Source organism: Coregonus clupeaformis, chromosome 23 (assembly GCF_020615455.1).
Source record: "Coregonus clupeaformis isolate EN_2021a chromosome 23, ASM2061545v1, whole genome shotgun sequence".
In the NCBI taxonomy this organism is placed as follows: domain Eukaryota; kingdom Metazoa; phylum Chordata; class Actinopteri; order Salmoniformes; family Salmonidae; genus Coregonus; species Coregonus clupeaformis.
In genome coordinates this window covers 46,723,467-46,750,797 of record NC_059214.1, presented here as the reverse complement: position 1 = coordinate 46,750,797, position 27,331 = coordinate 46,723,467, and the positions used below count along the sequence as shown (strand labels likewise).

The following is a 27,331-nucleotide window of genomic DNA, read 5'->3' as shown; positions in this document are numbered from 1 at the left end:
TAAGATAGGCAACGGACGTTTATATCAAAATCATCAATGTCAAACAAGTGAAATACAAACATCTGCTATGGCTGAATGGCACAGTTTCAAACCAGTTACCTGTGGCCAATAAGGGCCTGTTCAATTAATACTGTGGGCTAATAAAGAAACCATTACAATGCAATTGCAAATCTGTAATACAAATTCAAGCTCAGTAGGTACAGTATATGACACACACACACACAATGAAGGCAGGTGAACCTGAGTTGCCTTTTTTATGGCACAATTGACACCTATTATATGTTTCTTATAGTCTGATGAAATGTATGACACGTGGGGGAGTATTGGAGGTACAATTATAATGGCAAGTTGGCAAATATAGATGTTTAGAATTTATCAAAACAATCCTGCACTTAACACACATGAATTGATCATATGAAGTTTATTTGATTACTTTCCTTTTTTTAACCCCTTATCCTAGCTCTCCCTCCACACCTAATCAATACCTATCGATCGATACCTACCAATACCCCTAATCATATCATTGCTGTCAGCGCAACTTCACGGGAACTAACTGTCACCATGCTTTATAGGTGAGAGAGGGGGACTGCTCTGTGGAATGCTTCGTTTGAGTTTCACAGATAAATCTGAATATGGACACGCAGTACAGTGCACATCCACACAAATGCTTCACACACACGTTGGACCCATACATACCCATTCAAATGGTGTGTTTGTAATGCATGCACGCTCAACACACATACAAACAAAATGGTGTCCAAATGTTCCTTCATCGATGCATAAACAATGCACGTTCCATTGTCTTTTCGTGATCCGTGCAAGGTGCCTTCCTTCTGTGGATTGAAGCCTTCTATTGGATAAGCCTCTTGAGGTTGTTGATGATGAGGATGATCAGTTAGTCTCTCCCAGGCTGATGCGTGATGTTTTAAGTGAGTGTGATTCTCAATACTGGCAGTGCTGTGCAGGCACAGGCTCGAGTTCTCTCTGGTGTGTCACACTATGAGAGAGTCTCTGCTCAGAGCAGGGGTCTGTTAAAGAAAAACACCAAGAGCCATGTTAGAGACCCTGCAATCATGCCGCTCATGCTCAATTAGTCTGGTGTGGTCAGTGAGGTAACGTGGGAATCCACAGCAATCATGCAGCTCATGCTCTGTTAGTAATGTCTGTGAGTGAGTTCCATGAGAATATCATACAATCACATACAGAACATGCATTCTTTTTGGCATTAAGATTTTACCTTTTACCTCTGAAATAAAGCATTAAACTTGAGGATGTTTTCTTGACTACATCATTTACAAAATATTGATCTAAATTACAACATCAAAATAGTGTTTTCTGCCTCTCTTTTCACATAACAACCAATCAATATGAAATACTGTTAGAAAAGGTTTTGATTTATACGGTGCTTTCGGAAAGTATTCAGACCCCTTCACTTTTTCCACATTTTGTTACGGTACAGCCTGATTCTAAAATGGATTATATAAATGTTTTTCCTCATCATTCTACACACAGTACCCCATAATGACAAAGCAAAAACAGGTTTTTAGAAATGTTTGCAAATGTATTAAAAATAAAATAACTGAAATACCTTATTTACATAAGTATTCAGACCCTTTGCTATAAGACTCGAAATTGAGCTCAGGTGCATCCTGTTTCCATTGATCATCCTTGAGAGGTTTCTACAACTTGATTGGAGTCCACCTGTGATACATGCAATTGATTGGACATGATTTGGAAAGGCACACCTGTCTATATAAGGTCCCACAGTTGACAGTGCATGTCAGAGCAAAAACCAAGCCATGAGGTCGAAGGAATTGTCCGCAGAGCTCCGAGACAGGATTGTGACGAGGCACAGATCTGGGGAAGGGTACCAAAACATTTCTGCAGCATTGAAAGTTCCCACGAACACAGTGGCCTCCATCATTATTAAATGGAAGAAGTTTGGAACCACCAAGACTCTTCCTAGACTGAGCAATCGAGGGAGAAGGGCCTTGGTCAGGGAGGTGACTAAGAACCTGATAGTCACTCTGACAGAGCTCCAGAGTTCCTCTGTGGATATGGGAGAACCTTCCAGAAGGACAACCATTTCTGCAGCACTCCACCAATCAGGCCTTTATGGTAGAGTGGCCAGACGGAAGCCATTCCTCCGTAAAAGGCACATGACAGCCAGCTTGGAGTTTGCCGAAAGGCACCTAAAGAAACATAAGAAACAAGATTCTCTGGTCTGATGAAACCAAGATTGAACTCTTTGGCCTGAATGCCAAGCATCACGTATGGAGGAAAGCTGGCACCATCCCTACGGTGAAGCATGGTGGCAGCATCATGCTGTGGGGATGTTTTTCAGCGGCAGGGACTGGGAGACTAGTCAGGATCGAGGGAAAGATGAACGGAGCAAAGTACAGTGAGATCCTTGATGAAAACTTGCTCCAGAGATCTCAGAACCTCAGACTGGGGTGAAGATTCACCTTCCAACAGGACAACGACTCTAAGCACACAGCCAAGACAATGCAGGACTAGCTTCGGGACAAGTCTCTGAATGTCCTTGAGTGGCCCAGCCAGAGCCCGGACTTGAACCCGATCTAGCATCTCTGGAGAGGCCTGAAAATAGCTGTGCAACGACGCTCCCCATCCAACCTGACAGAGCTTGAGAGGATCTGCAGAGAAGAATGGGAGAAACTCCCCAAATACAGGTGTGCCAAGCTTGCAGTGTCATACTCAAGAAGACACAAGGCTGTAATCGCTGCCAAAGGTGCTTCAACAAAGTACTGAGTAAAGGGTCTGAATACTTATGTAAAAAAAAAAATACGGTTTTTGCTTTGACATTATGGGGTATTGTTTTGTAGATTGATGAGGGGAAAAATTATTTAATCCATTGTAGAATAAGGCTGTAACGTAACAAAATGTGGAAAAAGTCAAGGGGTCTGAATACTTTCCGAATGCACGAATACTCAACTAAAAAATATAAAACGCAACGTAATAATTTCAACGATTTTACTGAATTACAGTTTATATAAGGAAATCAGTCAATTGAAATAAATTCATTAGGCCCTAATCTATGGATTTCACGATTGGGCAGGGGCACAGCCACGGGTGGACCTGGGAGGGCATAGGCCCACCCACTGGGGAGCCAGGCCCAGCAAATCAGAATGAGTTTTTCCCCACAAAAGGGATTTATTACAGACAGAAATACTTCTCAGTTTCATCAGCTTTCCGGGTGGCTGATCTCAGACAATCCCGCAGGTGAAGAAACCGGATGTGGAGATCCTGGGCTGGCGTGGTTACATGTGGTCTGCGGTTGTGAGGCCGGTTGGACGTACTGCCAAATTCTCTAAAACAACGTTGGAGGCGGCTTATGGTAGAGAAATTAACATTAAATTATCTGGCAACAGCTATGGTGGACTTTCCTGCAGTCAGCATGCCAATTGCACGCTCCCTCAAAACTTGAGACATCTGTGGCATTGTGTTATGTGACAAAACTGCACATTTTAGAGTGGCCTTTTATTGTCCCCAGCACAAGGTGCACCTGCGTAATGATCATGCTGTTTAATCAGTTTCTTGATATGCCACACCTGTCAGGTGGATGGATTATCTTGGCAAAGGAGAAATGCTAACTGACAGGGATGTAAACAAATTTGTGCACAACATTTTAGAAAATAAAAGCTTTTTGTGCATATGGAAAATTTCTGGGATCTTTTATTTCAGCTCATGAAACATGGGACCAACACTTTACATGTTGCGTTTATATTTTTGTTCAGTATAGTTAAAAAAAAATAACACCCACAAAATAAAGATGATTTAACCATCTAACCATGTCCAGTTGGTGTAATACTAAGACACTTGTTGGCAGTCTGTTAGAGACTGTTAGAGCTACTGGGCTTTCTACGTCTGAGCTCTTCTAGCTGGGATAACCTGAGAGGGGTGGGGTGTTCTTCAACTTGACCCTCCTAAAGGTAACTCACCATTTTTCGGTTGTTGTCCCTATCCTCTCTGCCCCCCTGTACGGTGTGGGCCAGTCCTTTAGGGGGACGGGTATAGGAGAATGGTTGCATGGCCTGGTCAGTGGTGCGATATCGTTCTGAAGGCAGTTCGACCATGCGGTAACGTTCAACGGTTGCGTTGACCATCCGGTACCTTTCCATCTCCAGCTCCGAGTATGGAGGCAAAGGGTCATCCTCCTCGGGCCTGTTGCTAGGTGACCGGCTGTAGAAACCATCGCTGCCCTTGCCCTTCGAACTGCCCTTGGAGGGAGTGTCACTGTCCTCGTCAACCCGCCCCTTTCCTCTCTCCCCCCTCTCTCCTGCCCTCCCCCTCGCCTTGCGCTCCAATAAGTCATTGAGGAAGGCGGCATCGTAACCCCTCCCCTCCTGGGCGTGCTGGTGGGGGCGAGAGGGGAGATCGCTGTCGCCGTCCCACATGTCCCTCCTCTTCTGTGGAGGCGGGCTGCGGCGGGGGTGCCAGTCGTCATCCCTATCTCTGTGGAAACGGCGAGGGGGGCTGTGCTCTCTCCCCCATAGCTCCAGGTCGTAGTCCCTGTCCTGGTCACGGGGGTCGCCCCTCCGTGCACGGGGCCCATAGGACATAGCAAACTCCTCCAGCTCATCCAGTGAGCCGGTACGCCCCCTGCTGCCCAATGTCCTCCTCTCCAGGTGCACAGAGCGAGGGTTCCACCTGGAAAACAGGGAAGACAGGGGGAATCAGAGTACAGATATACAAATGCAGGCAGACAGTGCTAACTAGCATTTTATTCCTACACTAAATACAAGATATACAGCAATGAAATATCCAATACCTATACAACATCCTATTCTCTCTCACACACACACATACACCTGGTGAGATAGTTTGAGTACTGTAGATCCAGTTCAAACTGGTACCTGCTGTCTTGCTCGTCGTCAGTGTGGTTGCCACGGTAATGCCTGGGTCGACGACTGTTGTGCACGGGAGCTGCCATGAGCTCTGATTGGTCATCAAGGTCAGCGATGGGTGGGAGAGATTTCATCTGGACTGTCCGATAGGTCTGCCGGAAATCCGTGTCCCCTCCCTCATGCAGAGAGCTGAGCTCTGATAGGCTACTGGCTGCTGGGACAACACATCACTATGGAGACCGTTACTGCTTTCAAGAAAAGGTTTTCAATGTTATAAATTAACTGTTTTCGCAGCAAGTTTTTTTGCAGCAGTGTTCTATTTACAGTGTTTTGAAATTGCATCTTACCACCATCATTAGGCTACACAGCATGTTTATGCTTCAATCACATACACATCATCAAATATCACCCCTAATGCAAACAACATCTGATAGCCATAGACATCAGTGTAAATATAGATTGGTTATTTCCAAAGCAAATGCTTTTGTTGATGGCCCTCATCATACAGATGTAGGATCTTAATTACAAGCTCTCACAGTCTCACATCAGAATGAGACGTTCATCCATGTTTCTCAAACGACACATTTCTAAATTGTTCCAGACGTCAAATTTCGAAGTATTTAAGGTTAAGTTTAGGTATTAACTCCACATTTTTAAGGTTAGTGATAAGTTCAGGCATTAACTCCGAATGGTTAAGGTAAGGGTTAAGGTTTGGGATAGGCTTAAAACAAAATATAGAAAACAACTTTCCATCGTTGGATTTGACCATTCAATGCTTACGCCCATCCACCATCCCCATCCAAAACACCCTAGCAAACCGAAACCTACTTGAAAGTAACAGCGCTCACTGTTGCCCTTAGTGGCCGGTATTCAACATCATCTCCCGATGTCCTCAGACATGGATGGCTGTCGAATACTGACTTGTATCACGGGTGACCTGCCTGAATTTGATCACACAGCAGGAAATGAAAACTTGTAGTGTATTCAAGGTTTAAAAAGGTTTCTAAAGTTTGTAATTTCCACTGATTTGTCCTAACAAAAAATGTATCAACCCCTATGTCTGTGTGTTTACAACAAAGCACTATAGATACCTCCTTACACTGCCACTGGTATGTTAATGAACTTAACATGTGAAATAGAGAACCATGCCATATTATAGTTTCTGATGAAAAAGCAACAGTCCAGTCAATTCACATATTTTTTTTTACATTTGAGTCATTTAGCAGATGCTCTTATCTAGAGCGACTTACAGTTAGTGCATTCATCTTAAGATAACTAGGTGGGACAATCACATATCATCAAAAAATGTAAATGTAAATATCACAGGCATACAGTGCATTCGGAAAGTATTCAGACCCCTTGACTTTATCCACATTTTGTTACGTTACAGCCTTATTCTAAAATTGATTAAATAAAACATGTTCCTCATCAATCTACACACAATAACCCATAATGACAAAGCGAAAACAGGTTTTTAGAAATGTTTGCAAATGTATTACAAATAAAAACCTTATTTACATAAGTATTCAGACCCTTTGCTATGAGACTCAAAATTGAGCTCAGGTGCATCCTGTTTCCATTGATTATCCTTGAGATGTTTCTACAACTTGATTGGAGTCCACCTGTGGTATATTCAACTGATTGGACATGATTTGGAAAGGCACACACCTGTCTATATAAGGTCCCACAGTTGACAGTGCATGTCAGAGCAAAAACCAAGCCATGAGGTCGAAGGAATTGTCCGTAGAGCTCTGAGACAGGATTGTGTCGAGGCACAGATCTGGGGAAGGGTACCAAAACATTTCCCCAAGAAGTCCCCAAGAACACAGTGGCCTCCATCATTCTTAAATATGTTTGGAACCACCAAGACTCGTCCTAGAGCTGGCCGCCCGGCCAAACTGAGCAATCAGGGGAGAAGGGCCTTAGTCAGGGTGGAGACCAAGAACCCGATGGCCACTCTGACTGAGCTCCAGAGTTCCTCTGTGGAGATGGGAGAACCTTCCAGAATGACAACCATCTCTGCAGCACTCCACCAATCAGGCCTTTATGGTAGAGTGGCCAGCCGGAAGCCACTCCTCAGTAAAAGGCACATGACAGCCAGCTTGGAGTTTTCCAAAAGGCACCTAAAGGACTCTCAGACCATGAGAAACAAGATTCTCTGGTCTGATGAAACCAAGATTGAACTCTTTGGCCTGAATGCCAAGCGTCACGTCTGGAGGAAAGCTGGCACCATCCCTACGGTGAAACATGGTAGTGGCAGCATCATGCTGTGGGGATGTTTTTCAGTGGCAGGGACTGGGAGACTAGTCCGGATCGAGAGAAAGATCAACGGAGCAAAGTACAGAGAGATCCTTGATGAAAACTTGCTCCAAAGCGCTCAGGACCTCAGACTGGGGCGACGGTTCAACTTCCAACAGGACAATGAAGCAATAGAACAGCGCCGGAGAAGATGGCTGCCGTTTTACAGCCCTCTAACCAATTGTACTATTATGTGTGTTTTTCCGCGTTATTTGTAATTTATTTTGTACATAATGTTTCTGCCATCGTCTCTTATAACCAAAAAGAGCTTCTGGATATCAGGACAGCGATTACTCACCTCGCATTGGACGAAGATTTTTTCTTCAACGAGGCGGTCACGAAGGATATCCTACAGACACCCGACAAGGCCCAGATCCCCGTCATTCGCGTGAGGAAGAGACGGAGATATCGCGGACGCAGATCCGGGTGCCTTGTAAGGATCCGACGGCGAGCGAGTAAACTGCCTCTCCCATCAATCCTATTAGCCAACGTTCAAGCTTTTGAGAATAAAATGGACGATTTAAGATTACGGTTATCCTACCAACGGGACATTAAAAACTGTAATATCTTATGTTTCACGGAGTCGTGGCTGAACGACAACAATGATAACATTCAGCTAGCAGGCTATACGCTACATCGGCAGGACAGAACGTCTGACTCTGGTAAGACAAGGGGTGGCGGTCTCTGTATATTTGTAAACAACAGCTGGTGCACAAAATCAAATACTAAGGAAGTCTCGAGGTTTTGCTCGCCTGAGGTAGAGTATCTTATGATAAGCTGTAGACCACACTATTTACCAAGAGAGTTTTCATCTATATTTTTCATAGCTGTCTATTTACCACCACAAACCAATGCTGGCATTAAGATTGCACTGAATGAGTTGTACAAGGCCATTAATCAACAGGAAAACGCTCATCCAGATGCAGCGCTCCTAGTGGCCGGGGACTTTAATGCAGGGAAACTTAAATCCGTTCTACCTAATTTCTACCAGCATGTTAAATGTGCAACCAGAGGAAAAAAACTCTAGACCACCTTTACTCCACACACAGAGACGCATACAAAGCTCTCCCTCGCCCTCCATTTGGCAAATCTGACCATAACTCTATCCTCCTGATTCCTGCTTATAAGCAAAAACTGAAGCAGGAAGCACCAGTGATTCGGTTAATAAAAAAGTGGTCAGATGACGCAGATGCTAAGCTACAGGACTGTTTTGCTAGCACAGACTGGAACATGTTCCGGGGATTCTTCAGACAGCATTGAGGAGTACACCACATCAGTCACTGGCTTCATCAATAAGTGCATCGATGATGTCGTCCCCACAGTGACCGTACGTACATACCCCAACCAGAAGCCATGGATTACAGGAAACATCCGCACTGAGCTAAAGGGTAGAGCTGCCGCTTTCAAGGAACGGGACTCTAACCCGGACGCTTATAAGAAATCCCGCTATGACCTCCGACGAACCATCAAACAGGCAAAGAGTCAATACAGGTCTAAGATTGAATCATACTACACTGGCTCTGACGCTCGTCGGATGTGGCAGGGCTTGAAAACTATTACAGACTACAAAGGGAAGCACAGTCGCGAGCTGCCCAGTGACACAAGCCTACCAGACGAGCTAAACCACTTCTATGCTCGCTTCGAGGCAAGCAACACTGAAGCATGCATGAGAGCACCAGCTGTTCCGGATGACTATGTGATCACGCTCTCCGTAGCCGATGTGAGTAAGACTTTTAAGCAGGTCAACATTCACAAGGCCGCAGGGCCAGACGGATTACCAGGACGTGTACTCCGAGCATGTGCTGACCAACTGGCAAGTGTCTTCACTGACATTTTCAACGTGTCCCTGACTGAGTCTGTAATACCAACATGTTTCAAGCAGACCACCATAGTCCCCGTGCCCAAGAACTCTAAGATAACCTGCCTAAATGACTACCGACCCGTAGCACTGACGTCTGTAGCCATGAAGTGCTTTGAAAGACTGGTCATGGCTCACATCAACAGCATAATCCCAGAAACCCTAGACCCACTCCAATTTGCATACCGCCCCAACAGATCCACAGATGATGCAATCTCTATCGCACTCCACACTGCCCTTTCCCACCTGGACAAGAGGAACACCTACGTGAGAATGCTATTCATTGACTACAGCTCAGCATTCAACACCATAGTGCCCTCTAAGCTCATCACTAAGCTAAGGATCCTGGGACTAAACACCTCCCTCTGCAACTGGATCCTGGACTTCCCTGACGGGCCGCCCCCCAGGTGGTAAGGGTAGGTAACAACACATCTGCCATACTGATCCTCAACACGGGGGCCCCTCAGGGGTGCGTGCTCAGTCCCCTCCTGTACTCTCTGTTCACCCATGACTGCATGGCCAGGCACGACTCCAACACCATCATTAAGTTTGCCGACGACACAACAGTGGTAGGCCTGATCACCGACAACGATGAGACAGCCTATAGGGAGGAGGTCAGAGATCTGGCCGTGTGGTGCCAGGACAACAACCTCTCCCTCAACGTGACCAAGACAAAGGAGATGATTGTGGACTACAGGAAAAAAAAGAGGACTGAGCACGCCCCCATTCTCATCGACGGGGCTGTAGTGGAACAGGTTGAGAGCTTCAAGTTCCTTGGTGTCCACATCACCAACGAACTATCATGGTCCAAACACACCAAGACAGTCGTGAAGAGGGCACGACAAAGCCTATTCCCCCTCAGGAGACTAAAAAGATTTGGCATGGGTCCTCAGATCCTCAAACAATTCTACAGCTGCACCATCGAGAGCATCCTGACTGGTTGCATCACCGCCTGGTATGGCAACTGCTTGGCCTCTGACCGCAAGGCACTACAGAGGGTAGTGCGTACGGCCCAGTACATCACTGGGGCAAAGCTCCCTGCCATCCAGGACCTCTATACCAGGTGGTGTCAGAGGAAGGCCCTCAAAATTGTCAAAGACTCCAGCCACCCTAGTCATAGACTGTTCTCTCTGCTACCGCACGGCAAGCGGTACCGGAGTGCCAAGTCTAGGTCCAAAAGACTTCTCAACAGCTTCTACCCCCAAGCCATAAGACTCCTGAACAGCTAATCATGGCTACCCGGACTATTTGCACTGCCCCCCCACCCCATCCTTTTACGCTGCTGCTACTCTGTTAAGTATTTATGCATAGTCACTTTAACTCTACCCACATGTACATATTACCTCAACTACCTCAACTAGCCGGTGCCCCCGCACATTGACTCTGCAACGGTACCCCCCTGTATATATAGCCTCCCTACTGTCACTTTATTTTACTGTATATATAGCCTCCCTACTGTCACTTTATTTTACTTCTGCTCTTTTTTTCTCAACACTTTTTTTGTTGTTGTTTTATTCTTACTTTTTTTTGTTTAAAATAAATGCACTGTTGGTTAAGGGCTGTAAGTAAGCATTTCACTGTAATGTCTGCACCTGTTGTATTCGGCGCATGTGACCAATAAAATTTGATTTGATTTGATTTGATTTGAAGCACACAGCCAAGACAACACAGGAGTGGCTTCGGGACAAGTCTCTGAATGTCCTTGAGTGGCCCAGTCAGAGCCCAGACTTGAACAGGTGTGCCAAGCTTGTAGCGTCATACCCAAGAAGACTCAAAGCTGTAATCGCTGCCAAAGGTGCTTCAACAAAGTACTGAGTAAAGGCTCTGAATACCTATGTAAATGTGATATTTCTAAAAACCTGGTTTTGCTTTGTCATTATGGGTATTTGTGTAGATTGATGAGGGGGAAAAAAACATAATAAATATTTATTTATAGTGGTTTATAAGCAGTTTATAGGTAGTTCTTCTAATGTTACCAAACAACATTTGACCGATTCAACACAGATGGATTCTCTCAGTAGATGGTATTGATGACAGTTAGTGTAATCAGGGTTGGTTTGTTACTAATGGGGAAATGAATAGTTATTGGAGAATTTAATGGAGGGTTTCTGATGAGGACCAACCTTTACTAACAAAGATACACACATTAAACACAGACGCAGATACACCAACCCATCAACACACACACACACACACACACACACACACACACACACACACACACACACACACACACAAAAGTGATTATTGAGGAACTACTGACTCTGTACAGGCTTACATTGTAGAGGAGCCATCTTGGCAGAGGGAAACTCCTTCTCTACGTAGTACAGAACCTTCATAGAGTCCTGACTGTGATTGGGCTGGAGACGATAGCCACTGCGTACTGTGGACACGGACACACCCACACACACTTATTTCAAGGATCAAAGCCACTACGGACAGTAGAAACACACTTACACAAACAAAAACACGGATGCACACACACACACACACACACACACTCGAACGCAGGTCCGGTCATAGACAACTCCACCCAGGTTAGGGTCAGAAGATGAGGACCAACATAAGAAGAGGGTTAGTTAACTCAGATGACCCTCTACAAACGGTAGTTAGTGTTACTGTGATATATCATGCAAAACTAAATTTCCCACAATGCACAGTGGCTTGTCCAGTTCCTGCAGTCTGACAGGACGAGCCCAGGTGTGGGGCGGGTCACTCACCCCCAGCCAGGTTGTTCTCCACTGAGGGGAGGGAGACCATCTTAGGGTCAGCGAGGGACGGTGGAGCGAAGGGAACCATGGCGGGGACCCCAGGGATGCAGTAGGGGGGGTACACAACAACCTGGGGAGGCTGGCCCCTCTTCACCATCTTCCCCGCCTCATAGACTGGAAAACAGTAAAAAATAAAATGAAAATCCTAAACTTTTAAAAAGGGAAGCATGTGAATGTAAGGCTGTGTGTGTGTGTGTTACTCACGGTGGCGTGGGCAGCAGCAGGTGTCGGGGCAGCAGCAGCAGCGGAGGTAGCAGCAGCAGGAATGAGGGCAGCACTGACACCAGCAAATCCCCATCAACAACAGGAACAGGATACTGCCCAGGGATACAGATCCCACAAACACCCACTCTGGAACACAGAAACAGATCAATGAGACTACAGATCCCACAAACACCCACTATGGAACACAGAAACAGATCAATGAGACTACAGATCCCACAAACACCCACTATGGAACACGGAAACAGATCAATGAGACTACAGATCCCACAAACACCCACTATGGAACACAGAAACAGATCAATGAGACTACAGATCCCACAAACACCCACTATGGAACACAGAAACAGATCAATGAGACTACAGATCCCACAAACACCCACTATGGAACACAGACACAGATCAATGAGACTACAGATCCCACAAACACCCACTATGGAACACAGACACAGATCAATGAGACCACAGATCCCACAAACACCCACTATGGAACACAGACACAGATCAATGAGACTACAGATCCCACAAACACCCACTATGGAACACAGACACAGATCAATGAGACTACAGATCTCACAAACACCCACTATGGAACACAGACACAGATCAATGAGACTACAGATCCCACAAACACCCACTATGGAACACAGACACAGATCAATGAGACCACAGATCCCACAAACACCCACTATGGAACACAGACACAGATCAATGAGACCACAGATCCCACAAACAGTAAAGATACACATCTTGTTACTTGAGTGAGTTACTACATGTTACTTACTACAGTTACATCTTCTGCATCTCTGTCCTCTCTCCACATCCGTAATAACCATTGACATACATGGTAATAATAACCCTCCAATGCTCAGGGTGTAGAGAGGCAGGGCTTGCTGGCTTATCACAGCCTCACATCACTAAAGCATCCCAACACTAATGATGAACTTCCTCAGGTCGTGACCAAGGACGACAAACACACCACTTTGGTCAGCCCCTTGTGAAAACACACATCCCAAGTGGACCTCTTCAGAGAGAGATCTCATCTTCAAAAGAGAGAGGGGGTAGGGTTTCTTGTGAATAACTAGCATTGCTCCATTGAGGAGAGTTTTAAATGTGCCATATGCATTAAGTCATGTAGCAAGAATATGATTGTGAGAGTGAGTTAATGCTTGACGGCGCAGAGGCGGAATATAAGATGAGGCAACGAGCTGATTTGTCCTTTACTCTGCAGTTGTTAAATCATTCAAGATTCCCAGAAGCTGATTGGACAGTGAGAGAACAGGGTTAGCAGAGCCAGAGCAGGTGATGCCACTGAGGGGAACAGGTAAGGAAGGAACAGGTGGGGTGAAAAGGCAGCCATTTTTGGCATACACACACACAGACACACAGACAGACAGTAGCCAGCGGGCGAGGAGGCAGGCAGCCGTACCTGGCATAATCGCCACATCAAACTCAGGCAGGAGATCATCCAGCACACCTGTCCTACCTGCAGAGAGAAGGAGAGCAGAGGTGAGGCGCAGCAGACAGGAAGTAGCAGAGGGCAGAGGTCAAAGTTGAGGCAAATCAGCCAATCAGATGGAGTTATTGACAAAGAGTCATGCATAGAGATTACCAGACAGATTAATTGAAAGAGGAGCCCAGGAAAAGAACAGTCAAACTATTCTTCAATACTGATGCTAAAGCCAAAGTGATCATCATCATCGTTAATAATTTCCCATGATTCAAACATTTGAGAGAATTTAATACATTTGACAGAAGTTAATAGGAGTGAAGACAAAGTTGAAAGTGTGATGCTGTTTGATTTTCACATCCACTTCACACATACTACCTCAGTCTACTGTGGGAAGGGGGGATGGGAAAATGGTCCGAGTGTAACGGGGACAGACACTACACTGAAGCATTCTGGGACACCAATTAACCATCGGAGCTCATTGGGAAAGAGGGTCAGCCATGGTAACAATGGCTGCTTTGTTTCTGCTAAATGTGATACGGCGAGAGACACACAGAGGAGGAGACAGAAAGGTTAAGGAAGATAAAGACAGAGAGTGATATTTGCACATTGTTACAACACTGGATATAGACATAACATGGGATATAGACATAACATGACATTTGAAATGTCTTTATTCTTTTGGAACTTCTGAGTGTAATGTTTACTGTTCATATTTATTGTTTATTTCACTTTTGTTTACTATCTACTTCACTTGCTTTGGCAATGTTAACATACGTTTGCCAATAAAGCCCTTAAATTGAAATTGAAATTGAATGAGAGAAGGATAAAGGGCAATAGAGAGAGAGACAAATATAGAGACAAATAGAGAGAGAATGGTGTTGTAATGGGACCACGCCCTCACACACACACACACACACACACACACACACACACACACACACACACCTGATCCTACCACCCTTCTCTGGCACTGAGTCATATAAACCTAGCTGAGCTCAGTAACCTGAGAGAGGGGAGAAACTATACAAAAAAATATAAAGCAGTGGAAAATGTAATTATGAGAAAGAGAGGACAGGAGAAGGAGAGAGGGAGGGAAGCTGAGAGAAATAGAACAGGAGAAGGAGAGAGGGATGGAAGCTGAGAGAAATAGAACAGGAGAAGGAGAGAGGGATGGAAGCTGAGAGAAATAGAACAGGAGAAAGAGAGAGGGAGGGAAGCTGGGAGAAAGAGAACAGGAGAAGGAGAGAGGGAGGGAAGCTGAGAGAAATAGAACAGGAGAAGGAGAGAGGGATGGAAGCTGAGAGAAATAGAACAGGAGAAAGAGAGAGGGAGGGAAGCTGGGAGAAAGAGAACAGGAGAAGGAAAGAGGGAGGGAAGCTGAGAGAAAGAGAACAGGAGAAGGAGAGAGGGAGGGAAGCTGAGAGAAAGAGAACAGGAGAAGGAGAGAGGGAGGGAAGCTGAGAGAAAGAGAACAGGAGAAGGATAGAGGGAGGGAAGCTGAGAGAAAGAGAACAGGAGAAGGAGAGAGGGAGGGAAGCTGAGAGAAAGAGAACAGGAGAAGGAGAGAGGGAGGGAAGTTGAGAGAAAGAGAACAGGAGAAGGAGAGAGGGAGGAAAGCTGAGAGAAAGGGAGAACAGGAGAAGGAGAGAAGGAGGGAAGCTGAGAGAAAGGGAGAACAGGAGAAGGAGAGAAGGAGGGAAGCTGAGAAAAAGAGGAACGAATATAGGAGACAGTTTAGGAAGTCAGTCTCAGTCCCACCATGGGGGCACAGTCATCCTTGTGCTATGCATTGAGCTCTCCTAGCCCTCAACAGTCATATAAATACAGCAGACAGTAACCTGAGAGAGAGAAGGGAGACCGGGCCCACTCGGTCAGAGGAGTAGGAGGGGGGGTTCTAAGACATAAACAGACAAACTCTGAAGGAATTAAAATGGGTTCAACAACTCAAACTCTGGTGGTGTGTGTACAAGGCCAAAGTCAGCTCCTCTGTTGTCCCACCACACAGCTGACCCTTAACATGCTACACCACTGACCATTAACCTGCTACACCACTGACCCTTAACATGCTACACCACTGACCCTTAACCTGCTACACCACTGACCATTAACCTGCTACACTACTGACCCTTAACCTGCCACACCACTGACCCTTAACCTGCTACACCACTGACCCTTAACCTGCCACACCACTGACCCTTAACCTGCCACACCACTGACCCTTAACCTGCTACACCACTGACCATTAACCTGCCACACCACTGACCCTTAACATGCTACACTACTGACCCTTAACATGCTACACTACTGACCCTTAACCTGCCACACCACTGACCCTTAACCTGCTACACTACTGACCCTTAACCTGCTACACCACTGACCCTTAACCTGCCACACCACTGACCATTATCCTGCCACATTTTACAGTTACATTTTAGTTATTTAGCAGACGCTCTTATCCAGAGCGACTTACAGTTAGTGAGTGCATACATTATTTTTTATTTTTTTATTTTTTCATACTGGCCCCCCGTGGGAATCGAACCCACAACCCTGGCGTTGCAAACGCCATGCTCTACCAACTGAGCTACATCCCTGCCGGCCATTCCCTCCCCTAAACTCAACGACGCTGGGCCAATTGTGCGCCGCCCCATGGGTCTCCCGGTCGCGGCCGGCTACGACAGAGCCTGGATTCGAACCAGGATCTCTAGTGGCACCCTAGAGATCCCACTGCGCCACTGCTACACCACTGACCCTTAACATGCTTTACTCCCCCCAATTTTTTTTTTGCCATGGAAACAATTTAAGAAGTGGATTACATAGCTCACAACAATTACCTAGAACTACTCTCTGTAATGTATGTGTAATGACCTTATTCCACATAGGTACTGTATGTTGTGAGCTCTCTGTTATGTAGCCTATGTCTACCTGGCCTATACTGACACTATATTTGAGGTTATAAAGGTTTATGTATGGCTATGTCAGGGTTATGTCTGCTGTTGTACAACGGTAAGCTCAGCCAAACAATAGGTCCTCTCGGAGAGGATCAGAACCGTGTAGAGCAGCAGCGCATGTCTTTTCGGCCCGTTGTCATGGCAGCATTTCTAAGTGCACGTTGGAATGTGCACCCCCCCCCCCACACACACGATGCTCAGCATTTCAGACTGGCATTTCAGACTGCAACGGCACAAATCAATAGATCTTATGCTGAGGTGCTGTGGTAAGGTTCAGAAAGTGAGACAAGACAATAAATAAGTGTATACTTGTTTCCTATTGCCTCAACTCCCAACTTCAAAATCCTTTCAGACGAGAAAGGACCTCAAAATAAGAGAGGACAGATAGCCCCAACGGAATGTTCAAATTGGTGTTAATTTCTGTTCTATCCCTTCCTCTTTGATGTTGAGGTGGTTTGACATCCTGTGTTGAATGTTTACTTCCTGTGTGCTGAGGGGTTCACTTCCTGTGGTCGCTCACCCAGCACCAGTAACTCCACCTGGCCCTCGTTCTTCCCCTCCAGGTCGTCTGCGATGACGATCTTACAGAAGTACACGCCGCTGTCGCCCCACTGCAGGTCCCCGATCCGCAGGTCCGCCTCTGGACAGGTACAGGGTCAGAGGTCAGGTCAAAGGTTGAATGAAAAAAACGATAAACCTATAAAAACATCTGAAAAAACGTATAAAAGCCATACAACAAATCATCGACAACTGCATACTGTCATAGGATTATATACCATTAGTAAAACAATGTACTGAACAATCCTCAAAGATACATTGACATTTGACACATTCATACATCCTGCATATTTCTATTATGATTTACGAAAACAGGAGGGTGTTTAGTTAAAAGGAAGGCAGAACAAGAAGGTGGGTGTTTCCTTTTGATAAGGAGCTCAATGGGGTGGTTCATTGTGAATAGGATAAGAGAGGGCAGTGTGTGTAGAGACCACTCCATTGTGAACAGGGGGCAGTGTCGTTAAGGGGATAGTTCACCCAAATTACATATTGGTTTCCTTACCTTGTAAGCTGTCTGTGGACAAGGTATGACAGCAATCCATGCTTTGGTTTAGCTTCCCTGGCACTGTTTCCAAATGCTAATATTTTAGGATTTGTGGCACAAACCTCATTCAAGTCATGGCACCGATATTAGCAAATCATCCGAAAGTATCTAAAATGTATTGTGAAGCTCAACAAAGTAACTTATAGATGATTTTTAAAATGTTAATAATGGGTCTCATGACTTGGATGGGATTTGTACCAAAAATGCTAAAACGTTATCATTTGGAAACAGTGCCAGGGAAACTAAACCAAAGCATGGACTGCTGTCATACTTTGTCCAGGGTAAGGAAACCAACATGTGATTTTGTAATTTGGGTGAATTATCCCTTTAATGTGTGTGTGTGTGTGTGTGTGTGTGTGTGTGTGTGTGTGTGTGTGTGTGTGTGTGTGTGTGTGTGTTAGTGGAGCCTGGTCTATTGTGAAGCAGAGACAGAGAAGGACTATTTGAGGAACCGGAAAAGCCGAGCACAAGCAGTCACGTTTCCTGTTGGGAGACGGATCACACAGTAGAGAGACTGGGACAATAGACACAGGCTATGACGGACCACCGCTTATAACACTAAAGCACTGGCATACTGTAACCAGCATTTAAGCGTGTGCGTGTGCGTGAGTGTGTGTATGTATTGCGTTCCCTCACAACATTTTCACAAGCACAGCCTTCTAGTCATACACATAACAGCTCATTAAACTATAAACACCTCCACACACGCACACAACTTAAATAAACACAACACAAATCAACTAATTAGAAATCTTCACAGTACTGTTGACGATGGCGATGTCTCGGCCCTTGTAGTGCTCAGCCAGCGTCATGGAGGCTCCCTGGCCCGAGGCTACGATGCGGACGGTGCGGCTGCTGTCGGAGCACTCCAGTTGGGCCGCGGCGCCCAGCTCAGACCCCTGGACCCCCAGGCTCTCGGTGAAGGTGAAGGTGAAGGAGTCTCGCGTGCGGTCACGGCAGTAGGACTTGTACCACCACTGCACCACAGGGGTCTGGGTGGAGGGCGTGTGGTACTGGCACTGAAGCACCACGGACTGGAAGAGCATGGCCAAACGCCTCTCCTCCCGAACGGTCACCTGCACCCCAGCACACACACAGACTGACACACACAAAAACATGCACAAACATGGACACACACACACACACACACAATGAAAGAAAATGACAGAGAAAAGAGAGGGGGAGAAGTTATTAATTCCAATAATCAAAACAATTCCATATTATATTTTCACGGAAAGGTTAAAAACACAGACCTATGAATGGTAAAAAGGCATGGTGATAGATGTCCCATTCTACATATCAAATCACATTTTCTATCAAAATCTAATTCTATTCATCACATGCTTCGTAAATAACAGGTGTGGACTGACAGTGAAATGCTCACTAACAGCAGTGTGCATATAAGGCCTTTAACATACAGTATATTTTGAATAGCCAGTGAAACATGCAAATGTAAAGGAGAGATTTGACTTCACAGTTGAATGCTCTCCAACACCAGCTTTGAAACGCAACCAGTCCATCATCACTTGAACCAAGCAGCTTTGTCTCTTTAAAAAGTACTATATAAGTCCCATGTATTATTATTATTATTATTATTATTATTATTATTATTATTATTATTATAATAATATAGCCTCTACCCATTTTTTTCAGTCCAACTCTCCCTTACATACCCCTTGCACATCCAAAAGGTTAAGGGGGATTCCAGACCACTAAACTCAAGAGGGGGTTTATTTGTTTTCTACCCCACAGGGAGCCTATCAAAGACAGACTGCAGAGGTGGAATGCTCCTGATGTTCAGTGGTTCAGATAAAAGGCTGAGAACAGAGAGAATATAAGATAGGGAGATGGAGTGGTGAGATAAGAGTTGTGAAAGTGATGACTTGAATTCACCAACGCCTGAAAACATCTGGTCTGGATCCACAGCGTGAACCTGTGTTTGAGGGTGTGTGTGTGTGTTTGTGTGTGTGTGTAATGATGACTCCAACTCAGTCTCCAACTGGGAGAATACCAAGTGGTGATTTGCATAATATCTAAAGGGGAGGAGAGACAGACAGAGATGGGATGGGGGCTCCTCTCTCCTGGTCACAGGGACTACATTCCGCTGTGCGTGGGGAGCGGGGGCAGGACGGCAGTAGGGAGGTAGGAGGTTATCATAATAAAGAGGAACAGTGAGGGGGCCAGAACCAGATCAGTCTACAGCTCCAACCTGTCCCGTTAGTTCTGGGTGGAGCAGGGAGCAGGTACTGACTCAAAAAAATTTCCCAGTCCCATTAGGTCTGGGTGGAGCAGGCAGCAGGAACTGACTCCAAACATTTCCCATTCCCGTTAGTTCTGGGTGGAGCAGGGAGCAGGTACTGACTCAAAACATTTCCCATTCCCATTAGGTCTGGGTGGAGCAGGCAGCAGGAACTGACTCCAAACATTTCCCAGTCCCATTAGGTCTGGGTGGGGCAGGCAGCAGGAACTGACTCCAAACATTTCCCAGAAAAGAGGAAATCACAACAAAGCGTTCTACCCAGCAACTCTCTCCTTAGGAGCAGTTTAATGCATATGAAGGGAATGAGACAAGGAGGGAAGCCATTTTACACTTTGTACCAAAGAAGAGCCAGGGTGATTCATGATGATGGCCTTCAAATAAATATCTGACCCTACACCAACGGTTCACCCACTCCTCCTACAGAGTCTGAAGAAGATGTGTTACCTCTGGAGAATACAAAACAAATGAGAGAGAGAGAGACAGAGGGAGAGAGAGAGAGAGAGAGAGAGAGAGAGAGAGAGAGAGAGAGAGAGAGAGAGAGAGAGAGAGAGAGAGGTGACAGTTCCGTTTGTTTGTTTGTGTTTGTTTTCATTTTGAATATGAGAGGGATGGAGAAAAATAAAGTGGGAGGAGAGATAGCAGGGAGAGGAACGGTGCTCCTAAATTCCTTCCACGGGGTAGCTGTGGCCCTCCCTTTGTCCTTTTGTTCATGGCCCATTGGCCCATTGTTTGGCATTAGTAAGCCCCCCCTCATCCTGGAGGATCCTATGTGGACAGTAGAATGGAGGAGGGGGATGGGAGGACTCCAACCAATGAAATAATCTCATCTGGTCCAGTCGGGTGTGAACAGCCAATTAGCTGTTAGGTATTTGAACCAAACCGTTAGAAGAGGTCCTTACAGTGTAGTGAGGGGAGATAGGGACAGAGAGAATGGACAGGGTGGGACACCTTAGTAACCACAGGATTCACGTACAACCAAAACAAACATTGTCACTGTATTCTGGAACCTTTGCTCCAAAGTGTGAGCCTGTCTCAGCATCTCTCTGTTAGAGAACACAAAAAGTGTCCATACATGTAACCAGGCACTTCAAAACACATTTGTAAACACATGCAACTATCTAACATACACCATTAAATAGTGTTTTCTTGATGAGTGGGCTACTACACAAACTGAGCTTACTATTCAAGTCTACTAGGCTCTTCTTGGTCAAAGCTCTGAGTCACTCCATGCTTCCTGTCCACATCACACCCTTTCCTCCTTCAACAACTGACACCATTTTCCTGCGAGGCATTCAAACACAGACATGACTTCCTATAGGGCCTATAAACTAGACACAGATTTGTTTTGTATAGGTCTATTGAAAAAAAAAACTATTCAAAATACTAGATTAAATAATGGTAAAATTACTATTAATTTACCAAATTAAACGTGAAAAATGTGGTTAACACGACAGAGACCACTACCCAAATATCAGACTGATCTACAAAATTATATTTCATAGTAGACCCTCAGAGTAAGTTATTATAGAGGACCAATGATTCTCTGCCTAGTAGATGTTTATGTGACCCATTGGGGTGCATGCATACCATGGATATTGTCTGAATAACAGTACCTATTTAAATGAAATAACCGTGTTTTTACTATAGCATCTTTCATATTCCACACATTCCTCCTGTAATTTACGACAAAACACAATAGTGAAAAACAAGAGTAGCTAAGGTTATTATCACTGCACGTATTCCATCTAATAAAATACAGCAATTCAGATGAACCCCGCGAAACAAGTGGACAGCCAAAGGTCTGTTTATATCAATCAAAATAAAGGGAGTCCAATAGTCATATTGAGGTTGTAGGTAAGGCTACTGTAGAGGTAGAAAGAGATGGAATTAACCCTCTGCAAGACAGATCAACCTGTTACGTTCACTGCTTTCTCAGACAGATGACAAAATAACATGTTGAGTGAGTAAACAAACAAAAACAAGGAACATATATACCTGTTAAACACAAAATAATCCATCGATCTAACAGCCAGTTCATTTTTCGAATAAAAGGTTTCGCAATCAGAGAGAATTAATCCTCATTTTCATCCTGCCCGTTCTTTGACTCATTCTTTGTCCTCTGAGTGCTCATAAAAACACCGGGAGAGGCGAAGTGTCAATCGGAGACTAGAGGGAGTGTACCACTTCAACAGAGGGTGTACTCCAACTGCATTCCAAGAACTAAATTCAAACAAATATGTTTTACCACCATTCTAACTATACTAATATTACAAGCACATACTTAAATATATTTGGGATTCAAAACATTACATCTAAACTAGTCTCCAAAAAAATATTTCACCTGCTTCAACTGGTGGTTTTACCTATGGAATGAAGAAGAAGCGTCTGGTTTTAAAAGGGGAAAAAATATATTTTATTAATAGAATCAGGTCTTACTAACTCGGGTGTGATCCTGTAGAATTTTAAGAATTGAAACAAAAATAATGCTGAGACTTTAGTTCAGTTTTTCCTCCACTTCTTCCCTTTATTTGTATATATATGATTCATTTAAATTAATAAAAAATCCTTAATTAAATAATGCTTTTCATTGCATTGACATACACCCTATTTAATCAGACAGTTAATTGATTAAAACAGAAAATCTGTGCTTTATAAAAAATTAATTGATCTAGCCTACTTTCACCACAAAGTAATAATGAAAACATGTAGCACAGGGTCAAAACCATTCCATGATTACACACATACTCAACAGTTATTGACCACATGGGGTCATACAACCCAAGGGTACTTCTCTTCATGGTAAAACTTGATTTAGGTCCAGTTGTTTCAAACCAACCCCGGGCCCCAACCACAAGGTACTTCTTCAACCTCCCCGAAAGATCTGAAAGGACTAGATAGTTCTTCTGAATAGCATGGTAATAGCTTTCTTTGAGCCTCATGTAGGAGGCTAAGACACAGTAGCTGTTGAAGAGAGGCCTCCACCACCTAGACACAGAGCCTGATCCAATCCTTTCAGCTCTTTACAGAGAGGTGTAGAAGTGCCCTTTGGGCCATGGTTCAGTTTGAAATTGGGCCTCATCTCATCATATGTAACTTGAAGTAGGCCTAGTTTGTTTATCAAATAAAATAATGTTGTATTTTCCAAATTACGGTTGTCAAGTGCACCAGGATCTGGTGTTATTTTGATCGAGCAATTGCCCAAATGCAGTTAAGAACAGCCTAGAAATAGCGTAACATTAATGATTGTTTGTGAGGCATTAGAATCAAAGGGGAGATTATGGGGTAGGTAGAGCACCAGCATAGGACAACTGAAGTAGGCTCCCTGTACCAGCAGATTAGCATTGGGGAGGATGGCTGTAATACCCTTGGACAAGTTAGCTAAGACAGGTTGGGTCTCAGTCACGGTCATCTTATGATTCATCGTACAGGTCATTGTACCGATCATGCTGGTCATCAAGGCGGTCACGGCTGCCACCATGGCGAACAACAGGCGGGTTGTCAAGGTGATCGCGGCTTCCACCATGGCGAATAACAGGTGGGTCGTTAAGACGGTCACCTCCGGGTTGTCAAGGTGATCGCGGCTTCCACCATGGCGAATAACAGGTGGGTCGTTAAGACGGTCACGGCTGCCACCATGGCGAACAACAGGCGGGTCATCAAGGCGGTCGCGGCTGCCACCATGGCGAAGAACAGGCGGGTCGTCAAGGCGATCGCGGCTACCACCATAGCGAAGAACAGGCAGGTCGTCAAGGCGATCGCGGCTGCCACCATGGCGAAGAACAGGCGGGTCGTCAAGGCGGTCGCGGCTGCCACCATGGCGAAGAACAGGCGGGTCGTCAAGGCGATCGCGGCTGCCACCATAGTGAACAGCAGGCGGGTCGTCAAGGCGGTCGCGGCTGCCACCATGGCGAAGAACAGGTGGGTCGTCAAGGCGATCGCGGCTGCCACCATAGCGAACAGCAGGCTTGTCGTCAAGATGATCACGACCGCCACCATAGCGAACAACAGGCGGGTCGTCAAGACGATCACGACTGCCACCATTGCGAATGGGTGGGTCATCAAGGCGATCACGGCTGCCACCATATCTAACACGCTGGTCGTCGAGGCGATCGCGGCTGCCACCATAGCGATCGCGCTGATCTACGTAGTTTTTGCGATTGTCATCAGAATTCTCCTTACGGCCATCACTGTAATCTGTTCTAACACTTTGGTCGTCGTGCTCCATCTCCCCTTTCGTCTCATATTGATGCATGATGCTCTCCTCAGTCCTGTCTTCCGGTATGTCCTCCCGGTAACCTGCACCAACTTTGAGTGTGGGCGTGTCATGGAACTGCACCGCTTCTGGAGCTCTGAAAGACAGAGAGACGACAGGGAGACGTGAGAGAGAGAGCGAGAGAGAGAGAGAGACATGAGAGAGAGACAACAGGGAGATATGAGAGAGAGAGAGATGAAAGGGAGACGAGAGAGAGAGAAACATGAGAGAGAGCGAGAACAAGAGATGATAGGGAGACATGAGAGAGAGACATGAGAGAGAGAGAGAGAGAGAGAGAGAGAGAACGAGAGAGAACGAGAGATGATAGGGAGACGAGAGAGAGTGAGAGAGAGACGACAGGGAGACATGAGAGAGAGAGAGAGACATGAGAGAGAGAGAGAGAGTGAGAGAGAGAGAGAGAGAGATGACAGGGAGACATGAGAGAGATATGAGAGAGAGAGAGAGACGACATGGAGACATGAGAGAGAGAGAGACATGAGAGAGAGAGACGACTGGGAGACATGAGAGAGAGAGATGACAGGGAGACATGAGAGAGAGAGAGAGACGACAGGGAGACATGAGAGAGAGAGAGAGAGAGAGAGAGAGAGAGAGTCAAGAGAAGTCAAGAGAGAGAGCAATTAGTAGCCAAAAAATACAATCTCTCCTGAACAACTTTTTAGCATTAACATTCTCCTACACCAATGAAGGTATACATTTGGCCGTTTGGAACATAAACTTTATATTTGACAAATTAGCCTCCTTGGCTAATCTTAAGAAACATAAGATCAAACCGAAAATAATAGATCATGAAAAATGGTTTGATAATGATTGCAAAAATCTAAGAAAGTCATTGAGAAATATATCTAATCATAAACACAGAGACCCAGACAACAAAAATATACGTCTTCAATAAGGGGAAACACTGAAGCAATACAAACACACCCTAAGAACAAAAAAGGAACAGCATATTAGAAATCAGCTAGATGTGATTGAGGAATCCATAGAATCAAACCACTTCTGGGAGAATTTGAATAAATTAAACAAACCTCATAATGAGGAATTGGCTATCCAAAATGGGGATATGTGGAGAAATCACTTTGCAAACCTCTACAGCAATATAACAAAGAGCCCAGAACAACAAGATATACAAGAAAAATTACAAATCCTTGAATCAGCAGTCAAAGACTATCAGAATCCTGTGGATACCCCAATTACAGAACAAGAATTATTGGAAAAACTTTGCACTCTCCAACCCAAAAAGGCCTGTGGTACTGATGGTATTTTAAATTAAATGATCAAATATACAGACCACAAATTCAAATTGGCTATACTCAAACTCTTCAACATTATCCTAACTGCAGGTATTTTCCCCGATATTTGGAACCAAGGATTGATCACACCAATTTATAAAAATGGAGACAAATTTGACCCAAATAATTACAGAGGAATTTGCGTTAACAGCAACTTGGGGAAAATTCTCTGCAGTATCATAAACAGCAGACTACATAATTTCCTTGATGAACACAACGTCCTAAGCAGAAGCCAGATTGGATTTGTAAAAGATTATCGTACAACAGACCACATTTACACCCTCCAGACTCTAATTGACAAACAAGTAAATTAAAACAAAGGCAAAATCTACTCGTGTTTTGTAGACTTCAAGAAAGCATTTGATTCAATTTGGCACGAAACATTAGAAGAATCGGCAGCACCTGGTCTCACCCTACACAACACTGAAATCAAGTGTCTGCTGTACGCAGATGACCTGGTGCTACTGTCTCCCACTAAGGAGGGGTTACAGCAGCATCTAGATCATCTGCACAGATTCTGTCAGACCTGGGCCCTGACCGTTACTAAAAAAAACCCGAATATAATGATATTCCAAAAAAGGTCCGGAAATCAGGATGACAAATATAAATTCTATTTGGACACAGTTCTATTAGAACACACCAAAAATTACACATATCTAGGACTAAATATCAGCAACACAGGTAGCTTTCACATGGCTGTGAATGAGCTGAGAGACAAAGCAAGAAGAGCATTCTATGCCATTAAAAGGAATATTAAAATCGAAATTCCAATTAGAATCTGGCTCAAAATGTTCCAATCAGTTATAGAACCAATTGCTCTATATGGCAGCGAAGTATGGGGTCCGCTCTCTAATACTGAATTTACCAAATGGGACAAACATCCAATCGAAATACTGCATGCAGAGTTTTGCAAGACTGTATTGCAAGTGCAAAGAAAAACTCCAAATAACGCATGTAGAGCAGAATTGGGCCAATACCCCCTCCTTATTCGAATAGAAAAAAGAGCCATCAAACTTTACAACCATCTAAAAACAAGTGACCCCAAAACATTCCATCACACAGCTCTACTATGTCAAGAGATGAAACAAGAGAAGAGTCCCCTCAGCCAGCTGGTTCTGAGGCTCAGTTCACTAACCAAAACCAACCTCATAGAGCCTCAGGACAGCACTCAGAAAATCCGGCCCAACCAAATCATCACAAAGCAAAAAGAAAAATATATCACCTATTGGAAAGACACCACAAAAAATCAAAGTAAACTTCAATGCTATTTGGCTCTAAACAGACAGTACATGGTGGCAGACTATCTGACCACTGTGACTGATAGAAAACTGAGAAAAACACTGACTAGGTACAGACTCAGTGAGCACAGTCTGGCTATAGAGACCGGTCGTCACAGGCAAACCTGGCTGCCCAGAGAGGACAGGCTGTGCTCACTCTGCCCACGGGGAGAGGTAGAGACAGAGCTGCATTTCCTATTACACTGTGACAAATACTCAGACCTAAGAGAATCTTTCTTTCCCAAAATTATCATTCAGTACAAATAATTTGAAACTATAAAAGAGGAAGAAAAAATCAAATATTTATTGGGTGAAAAGCCAAAATGTGCAATTTTGGCAGCCAAATATGTGTCCTCATGCCACAACCTGAGGGACAGCCAGTGAAAAGTGTAATGTAATGTCAATAATATTTCCTGTTTTGTTTTGGCTTTCATAGCATGTAATGTGTCTTCTCAGTTATGTTGAGATTGGTCGACTACTATTGCTTTAATGTATTGTTATTCTCATTAATATTGTTGTTGTAGTTGCTGTTAATGGTAATCCCATTTCCACTACTACTGTTATTATTGCTGTTGGTCCCACCATTTTTGTTATATGTATACTTTGACAATGTAAGTAATTTTACTTGCCATGTCAATAAAGTCTATTGAATTGAATTGAATTGAATTGAATTGAGAGAGACGACAGGGAGACATGAGAGAGAGAGAGCGAGAAC

At 44.7% G+C, this 27,331-nt stretch overlaps 2 protein-coding genes across 5 annotated transcripts in view; both read right to left on the bottom strand.

Annotated features, from left to right (window-relative positions):
* Positions 1 to 21,956, bottom strand: LOC121536568 (immunoglobulin-like domain-containing receptor 2). 4 transcript variants are annotated; one of them, XM_041843947.2, is made up of 10 exons: positions 21,773 to 21,955; positions 18,281 to 18,616; positions 16,936 to 17,055; positions 13,444 to 13,500; positions 11,997 to 12,143; positions 11,742 to 11,906; positions 11,300 to 11,404; positions 4,875 to 5,076; positions 3,960 to 4,668; positions 1 to 1,028 (listed from the first exon to the last, which is right to left on the bottom strand). In XM_041843947.2, the coding sequence occupies exons 1-10, from the start codon at positions 21,813 to 21,815 to the stop codon at positions 993 to 995; spliced, it is 1,920 nt and encodes a 639-aa protein (XP_041699881.1). In that variant the 5' UTR covers positions 21,816 to 21,955; the 3' UTR covers positions 1 to 992. The 4 variants fall into 4 exon arrangements, with proteins under 4 accessions (XP_041699881.1, XP_041699882.1, XP_041699883.1 ...); XM_041843948.2 differs by lacking the exon at positions 13,444 to 13,500 and having other exon boundaries at positions 21,773 to 21,956; XM_041843949.2 differs by lacking the exon at positions 11,300 to 11,404 and having other exon boundaries at positions 4,875 to 5,079; positions 21,773 to 21,954.
* A 319-nt stretch (positions 21,957 to 22,275) lies between these two features.
* LOC121536569 (cell surface A33 antigen) overlaps positions 22,276 to 27,331 on the bottom strand; it is a 15,728-nt gene continuing 10,672 nt past the window's right edge. The window contains exons 7-8 of the mRNA XM_045206736.1: positions 23,402 to 24,126; positions 22,276 to 23,333 (exon numbers count right to left, since the gene is read on the bottom strand). Of these exons, the coding sequence (XP_045062671.1) occupies positions 23,188 to 23,333; positions 23,402 to 24,126 (871 nt within the window). The 3' untranslated portion in view covers positions 22,276 to 23,187. The remainder of the gene's footprint in view (positions 23,334 to 23,401; positions 24,127 to 27,331) is intronic.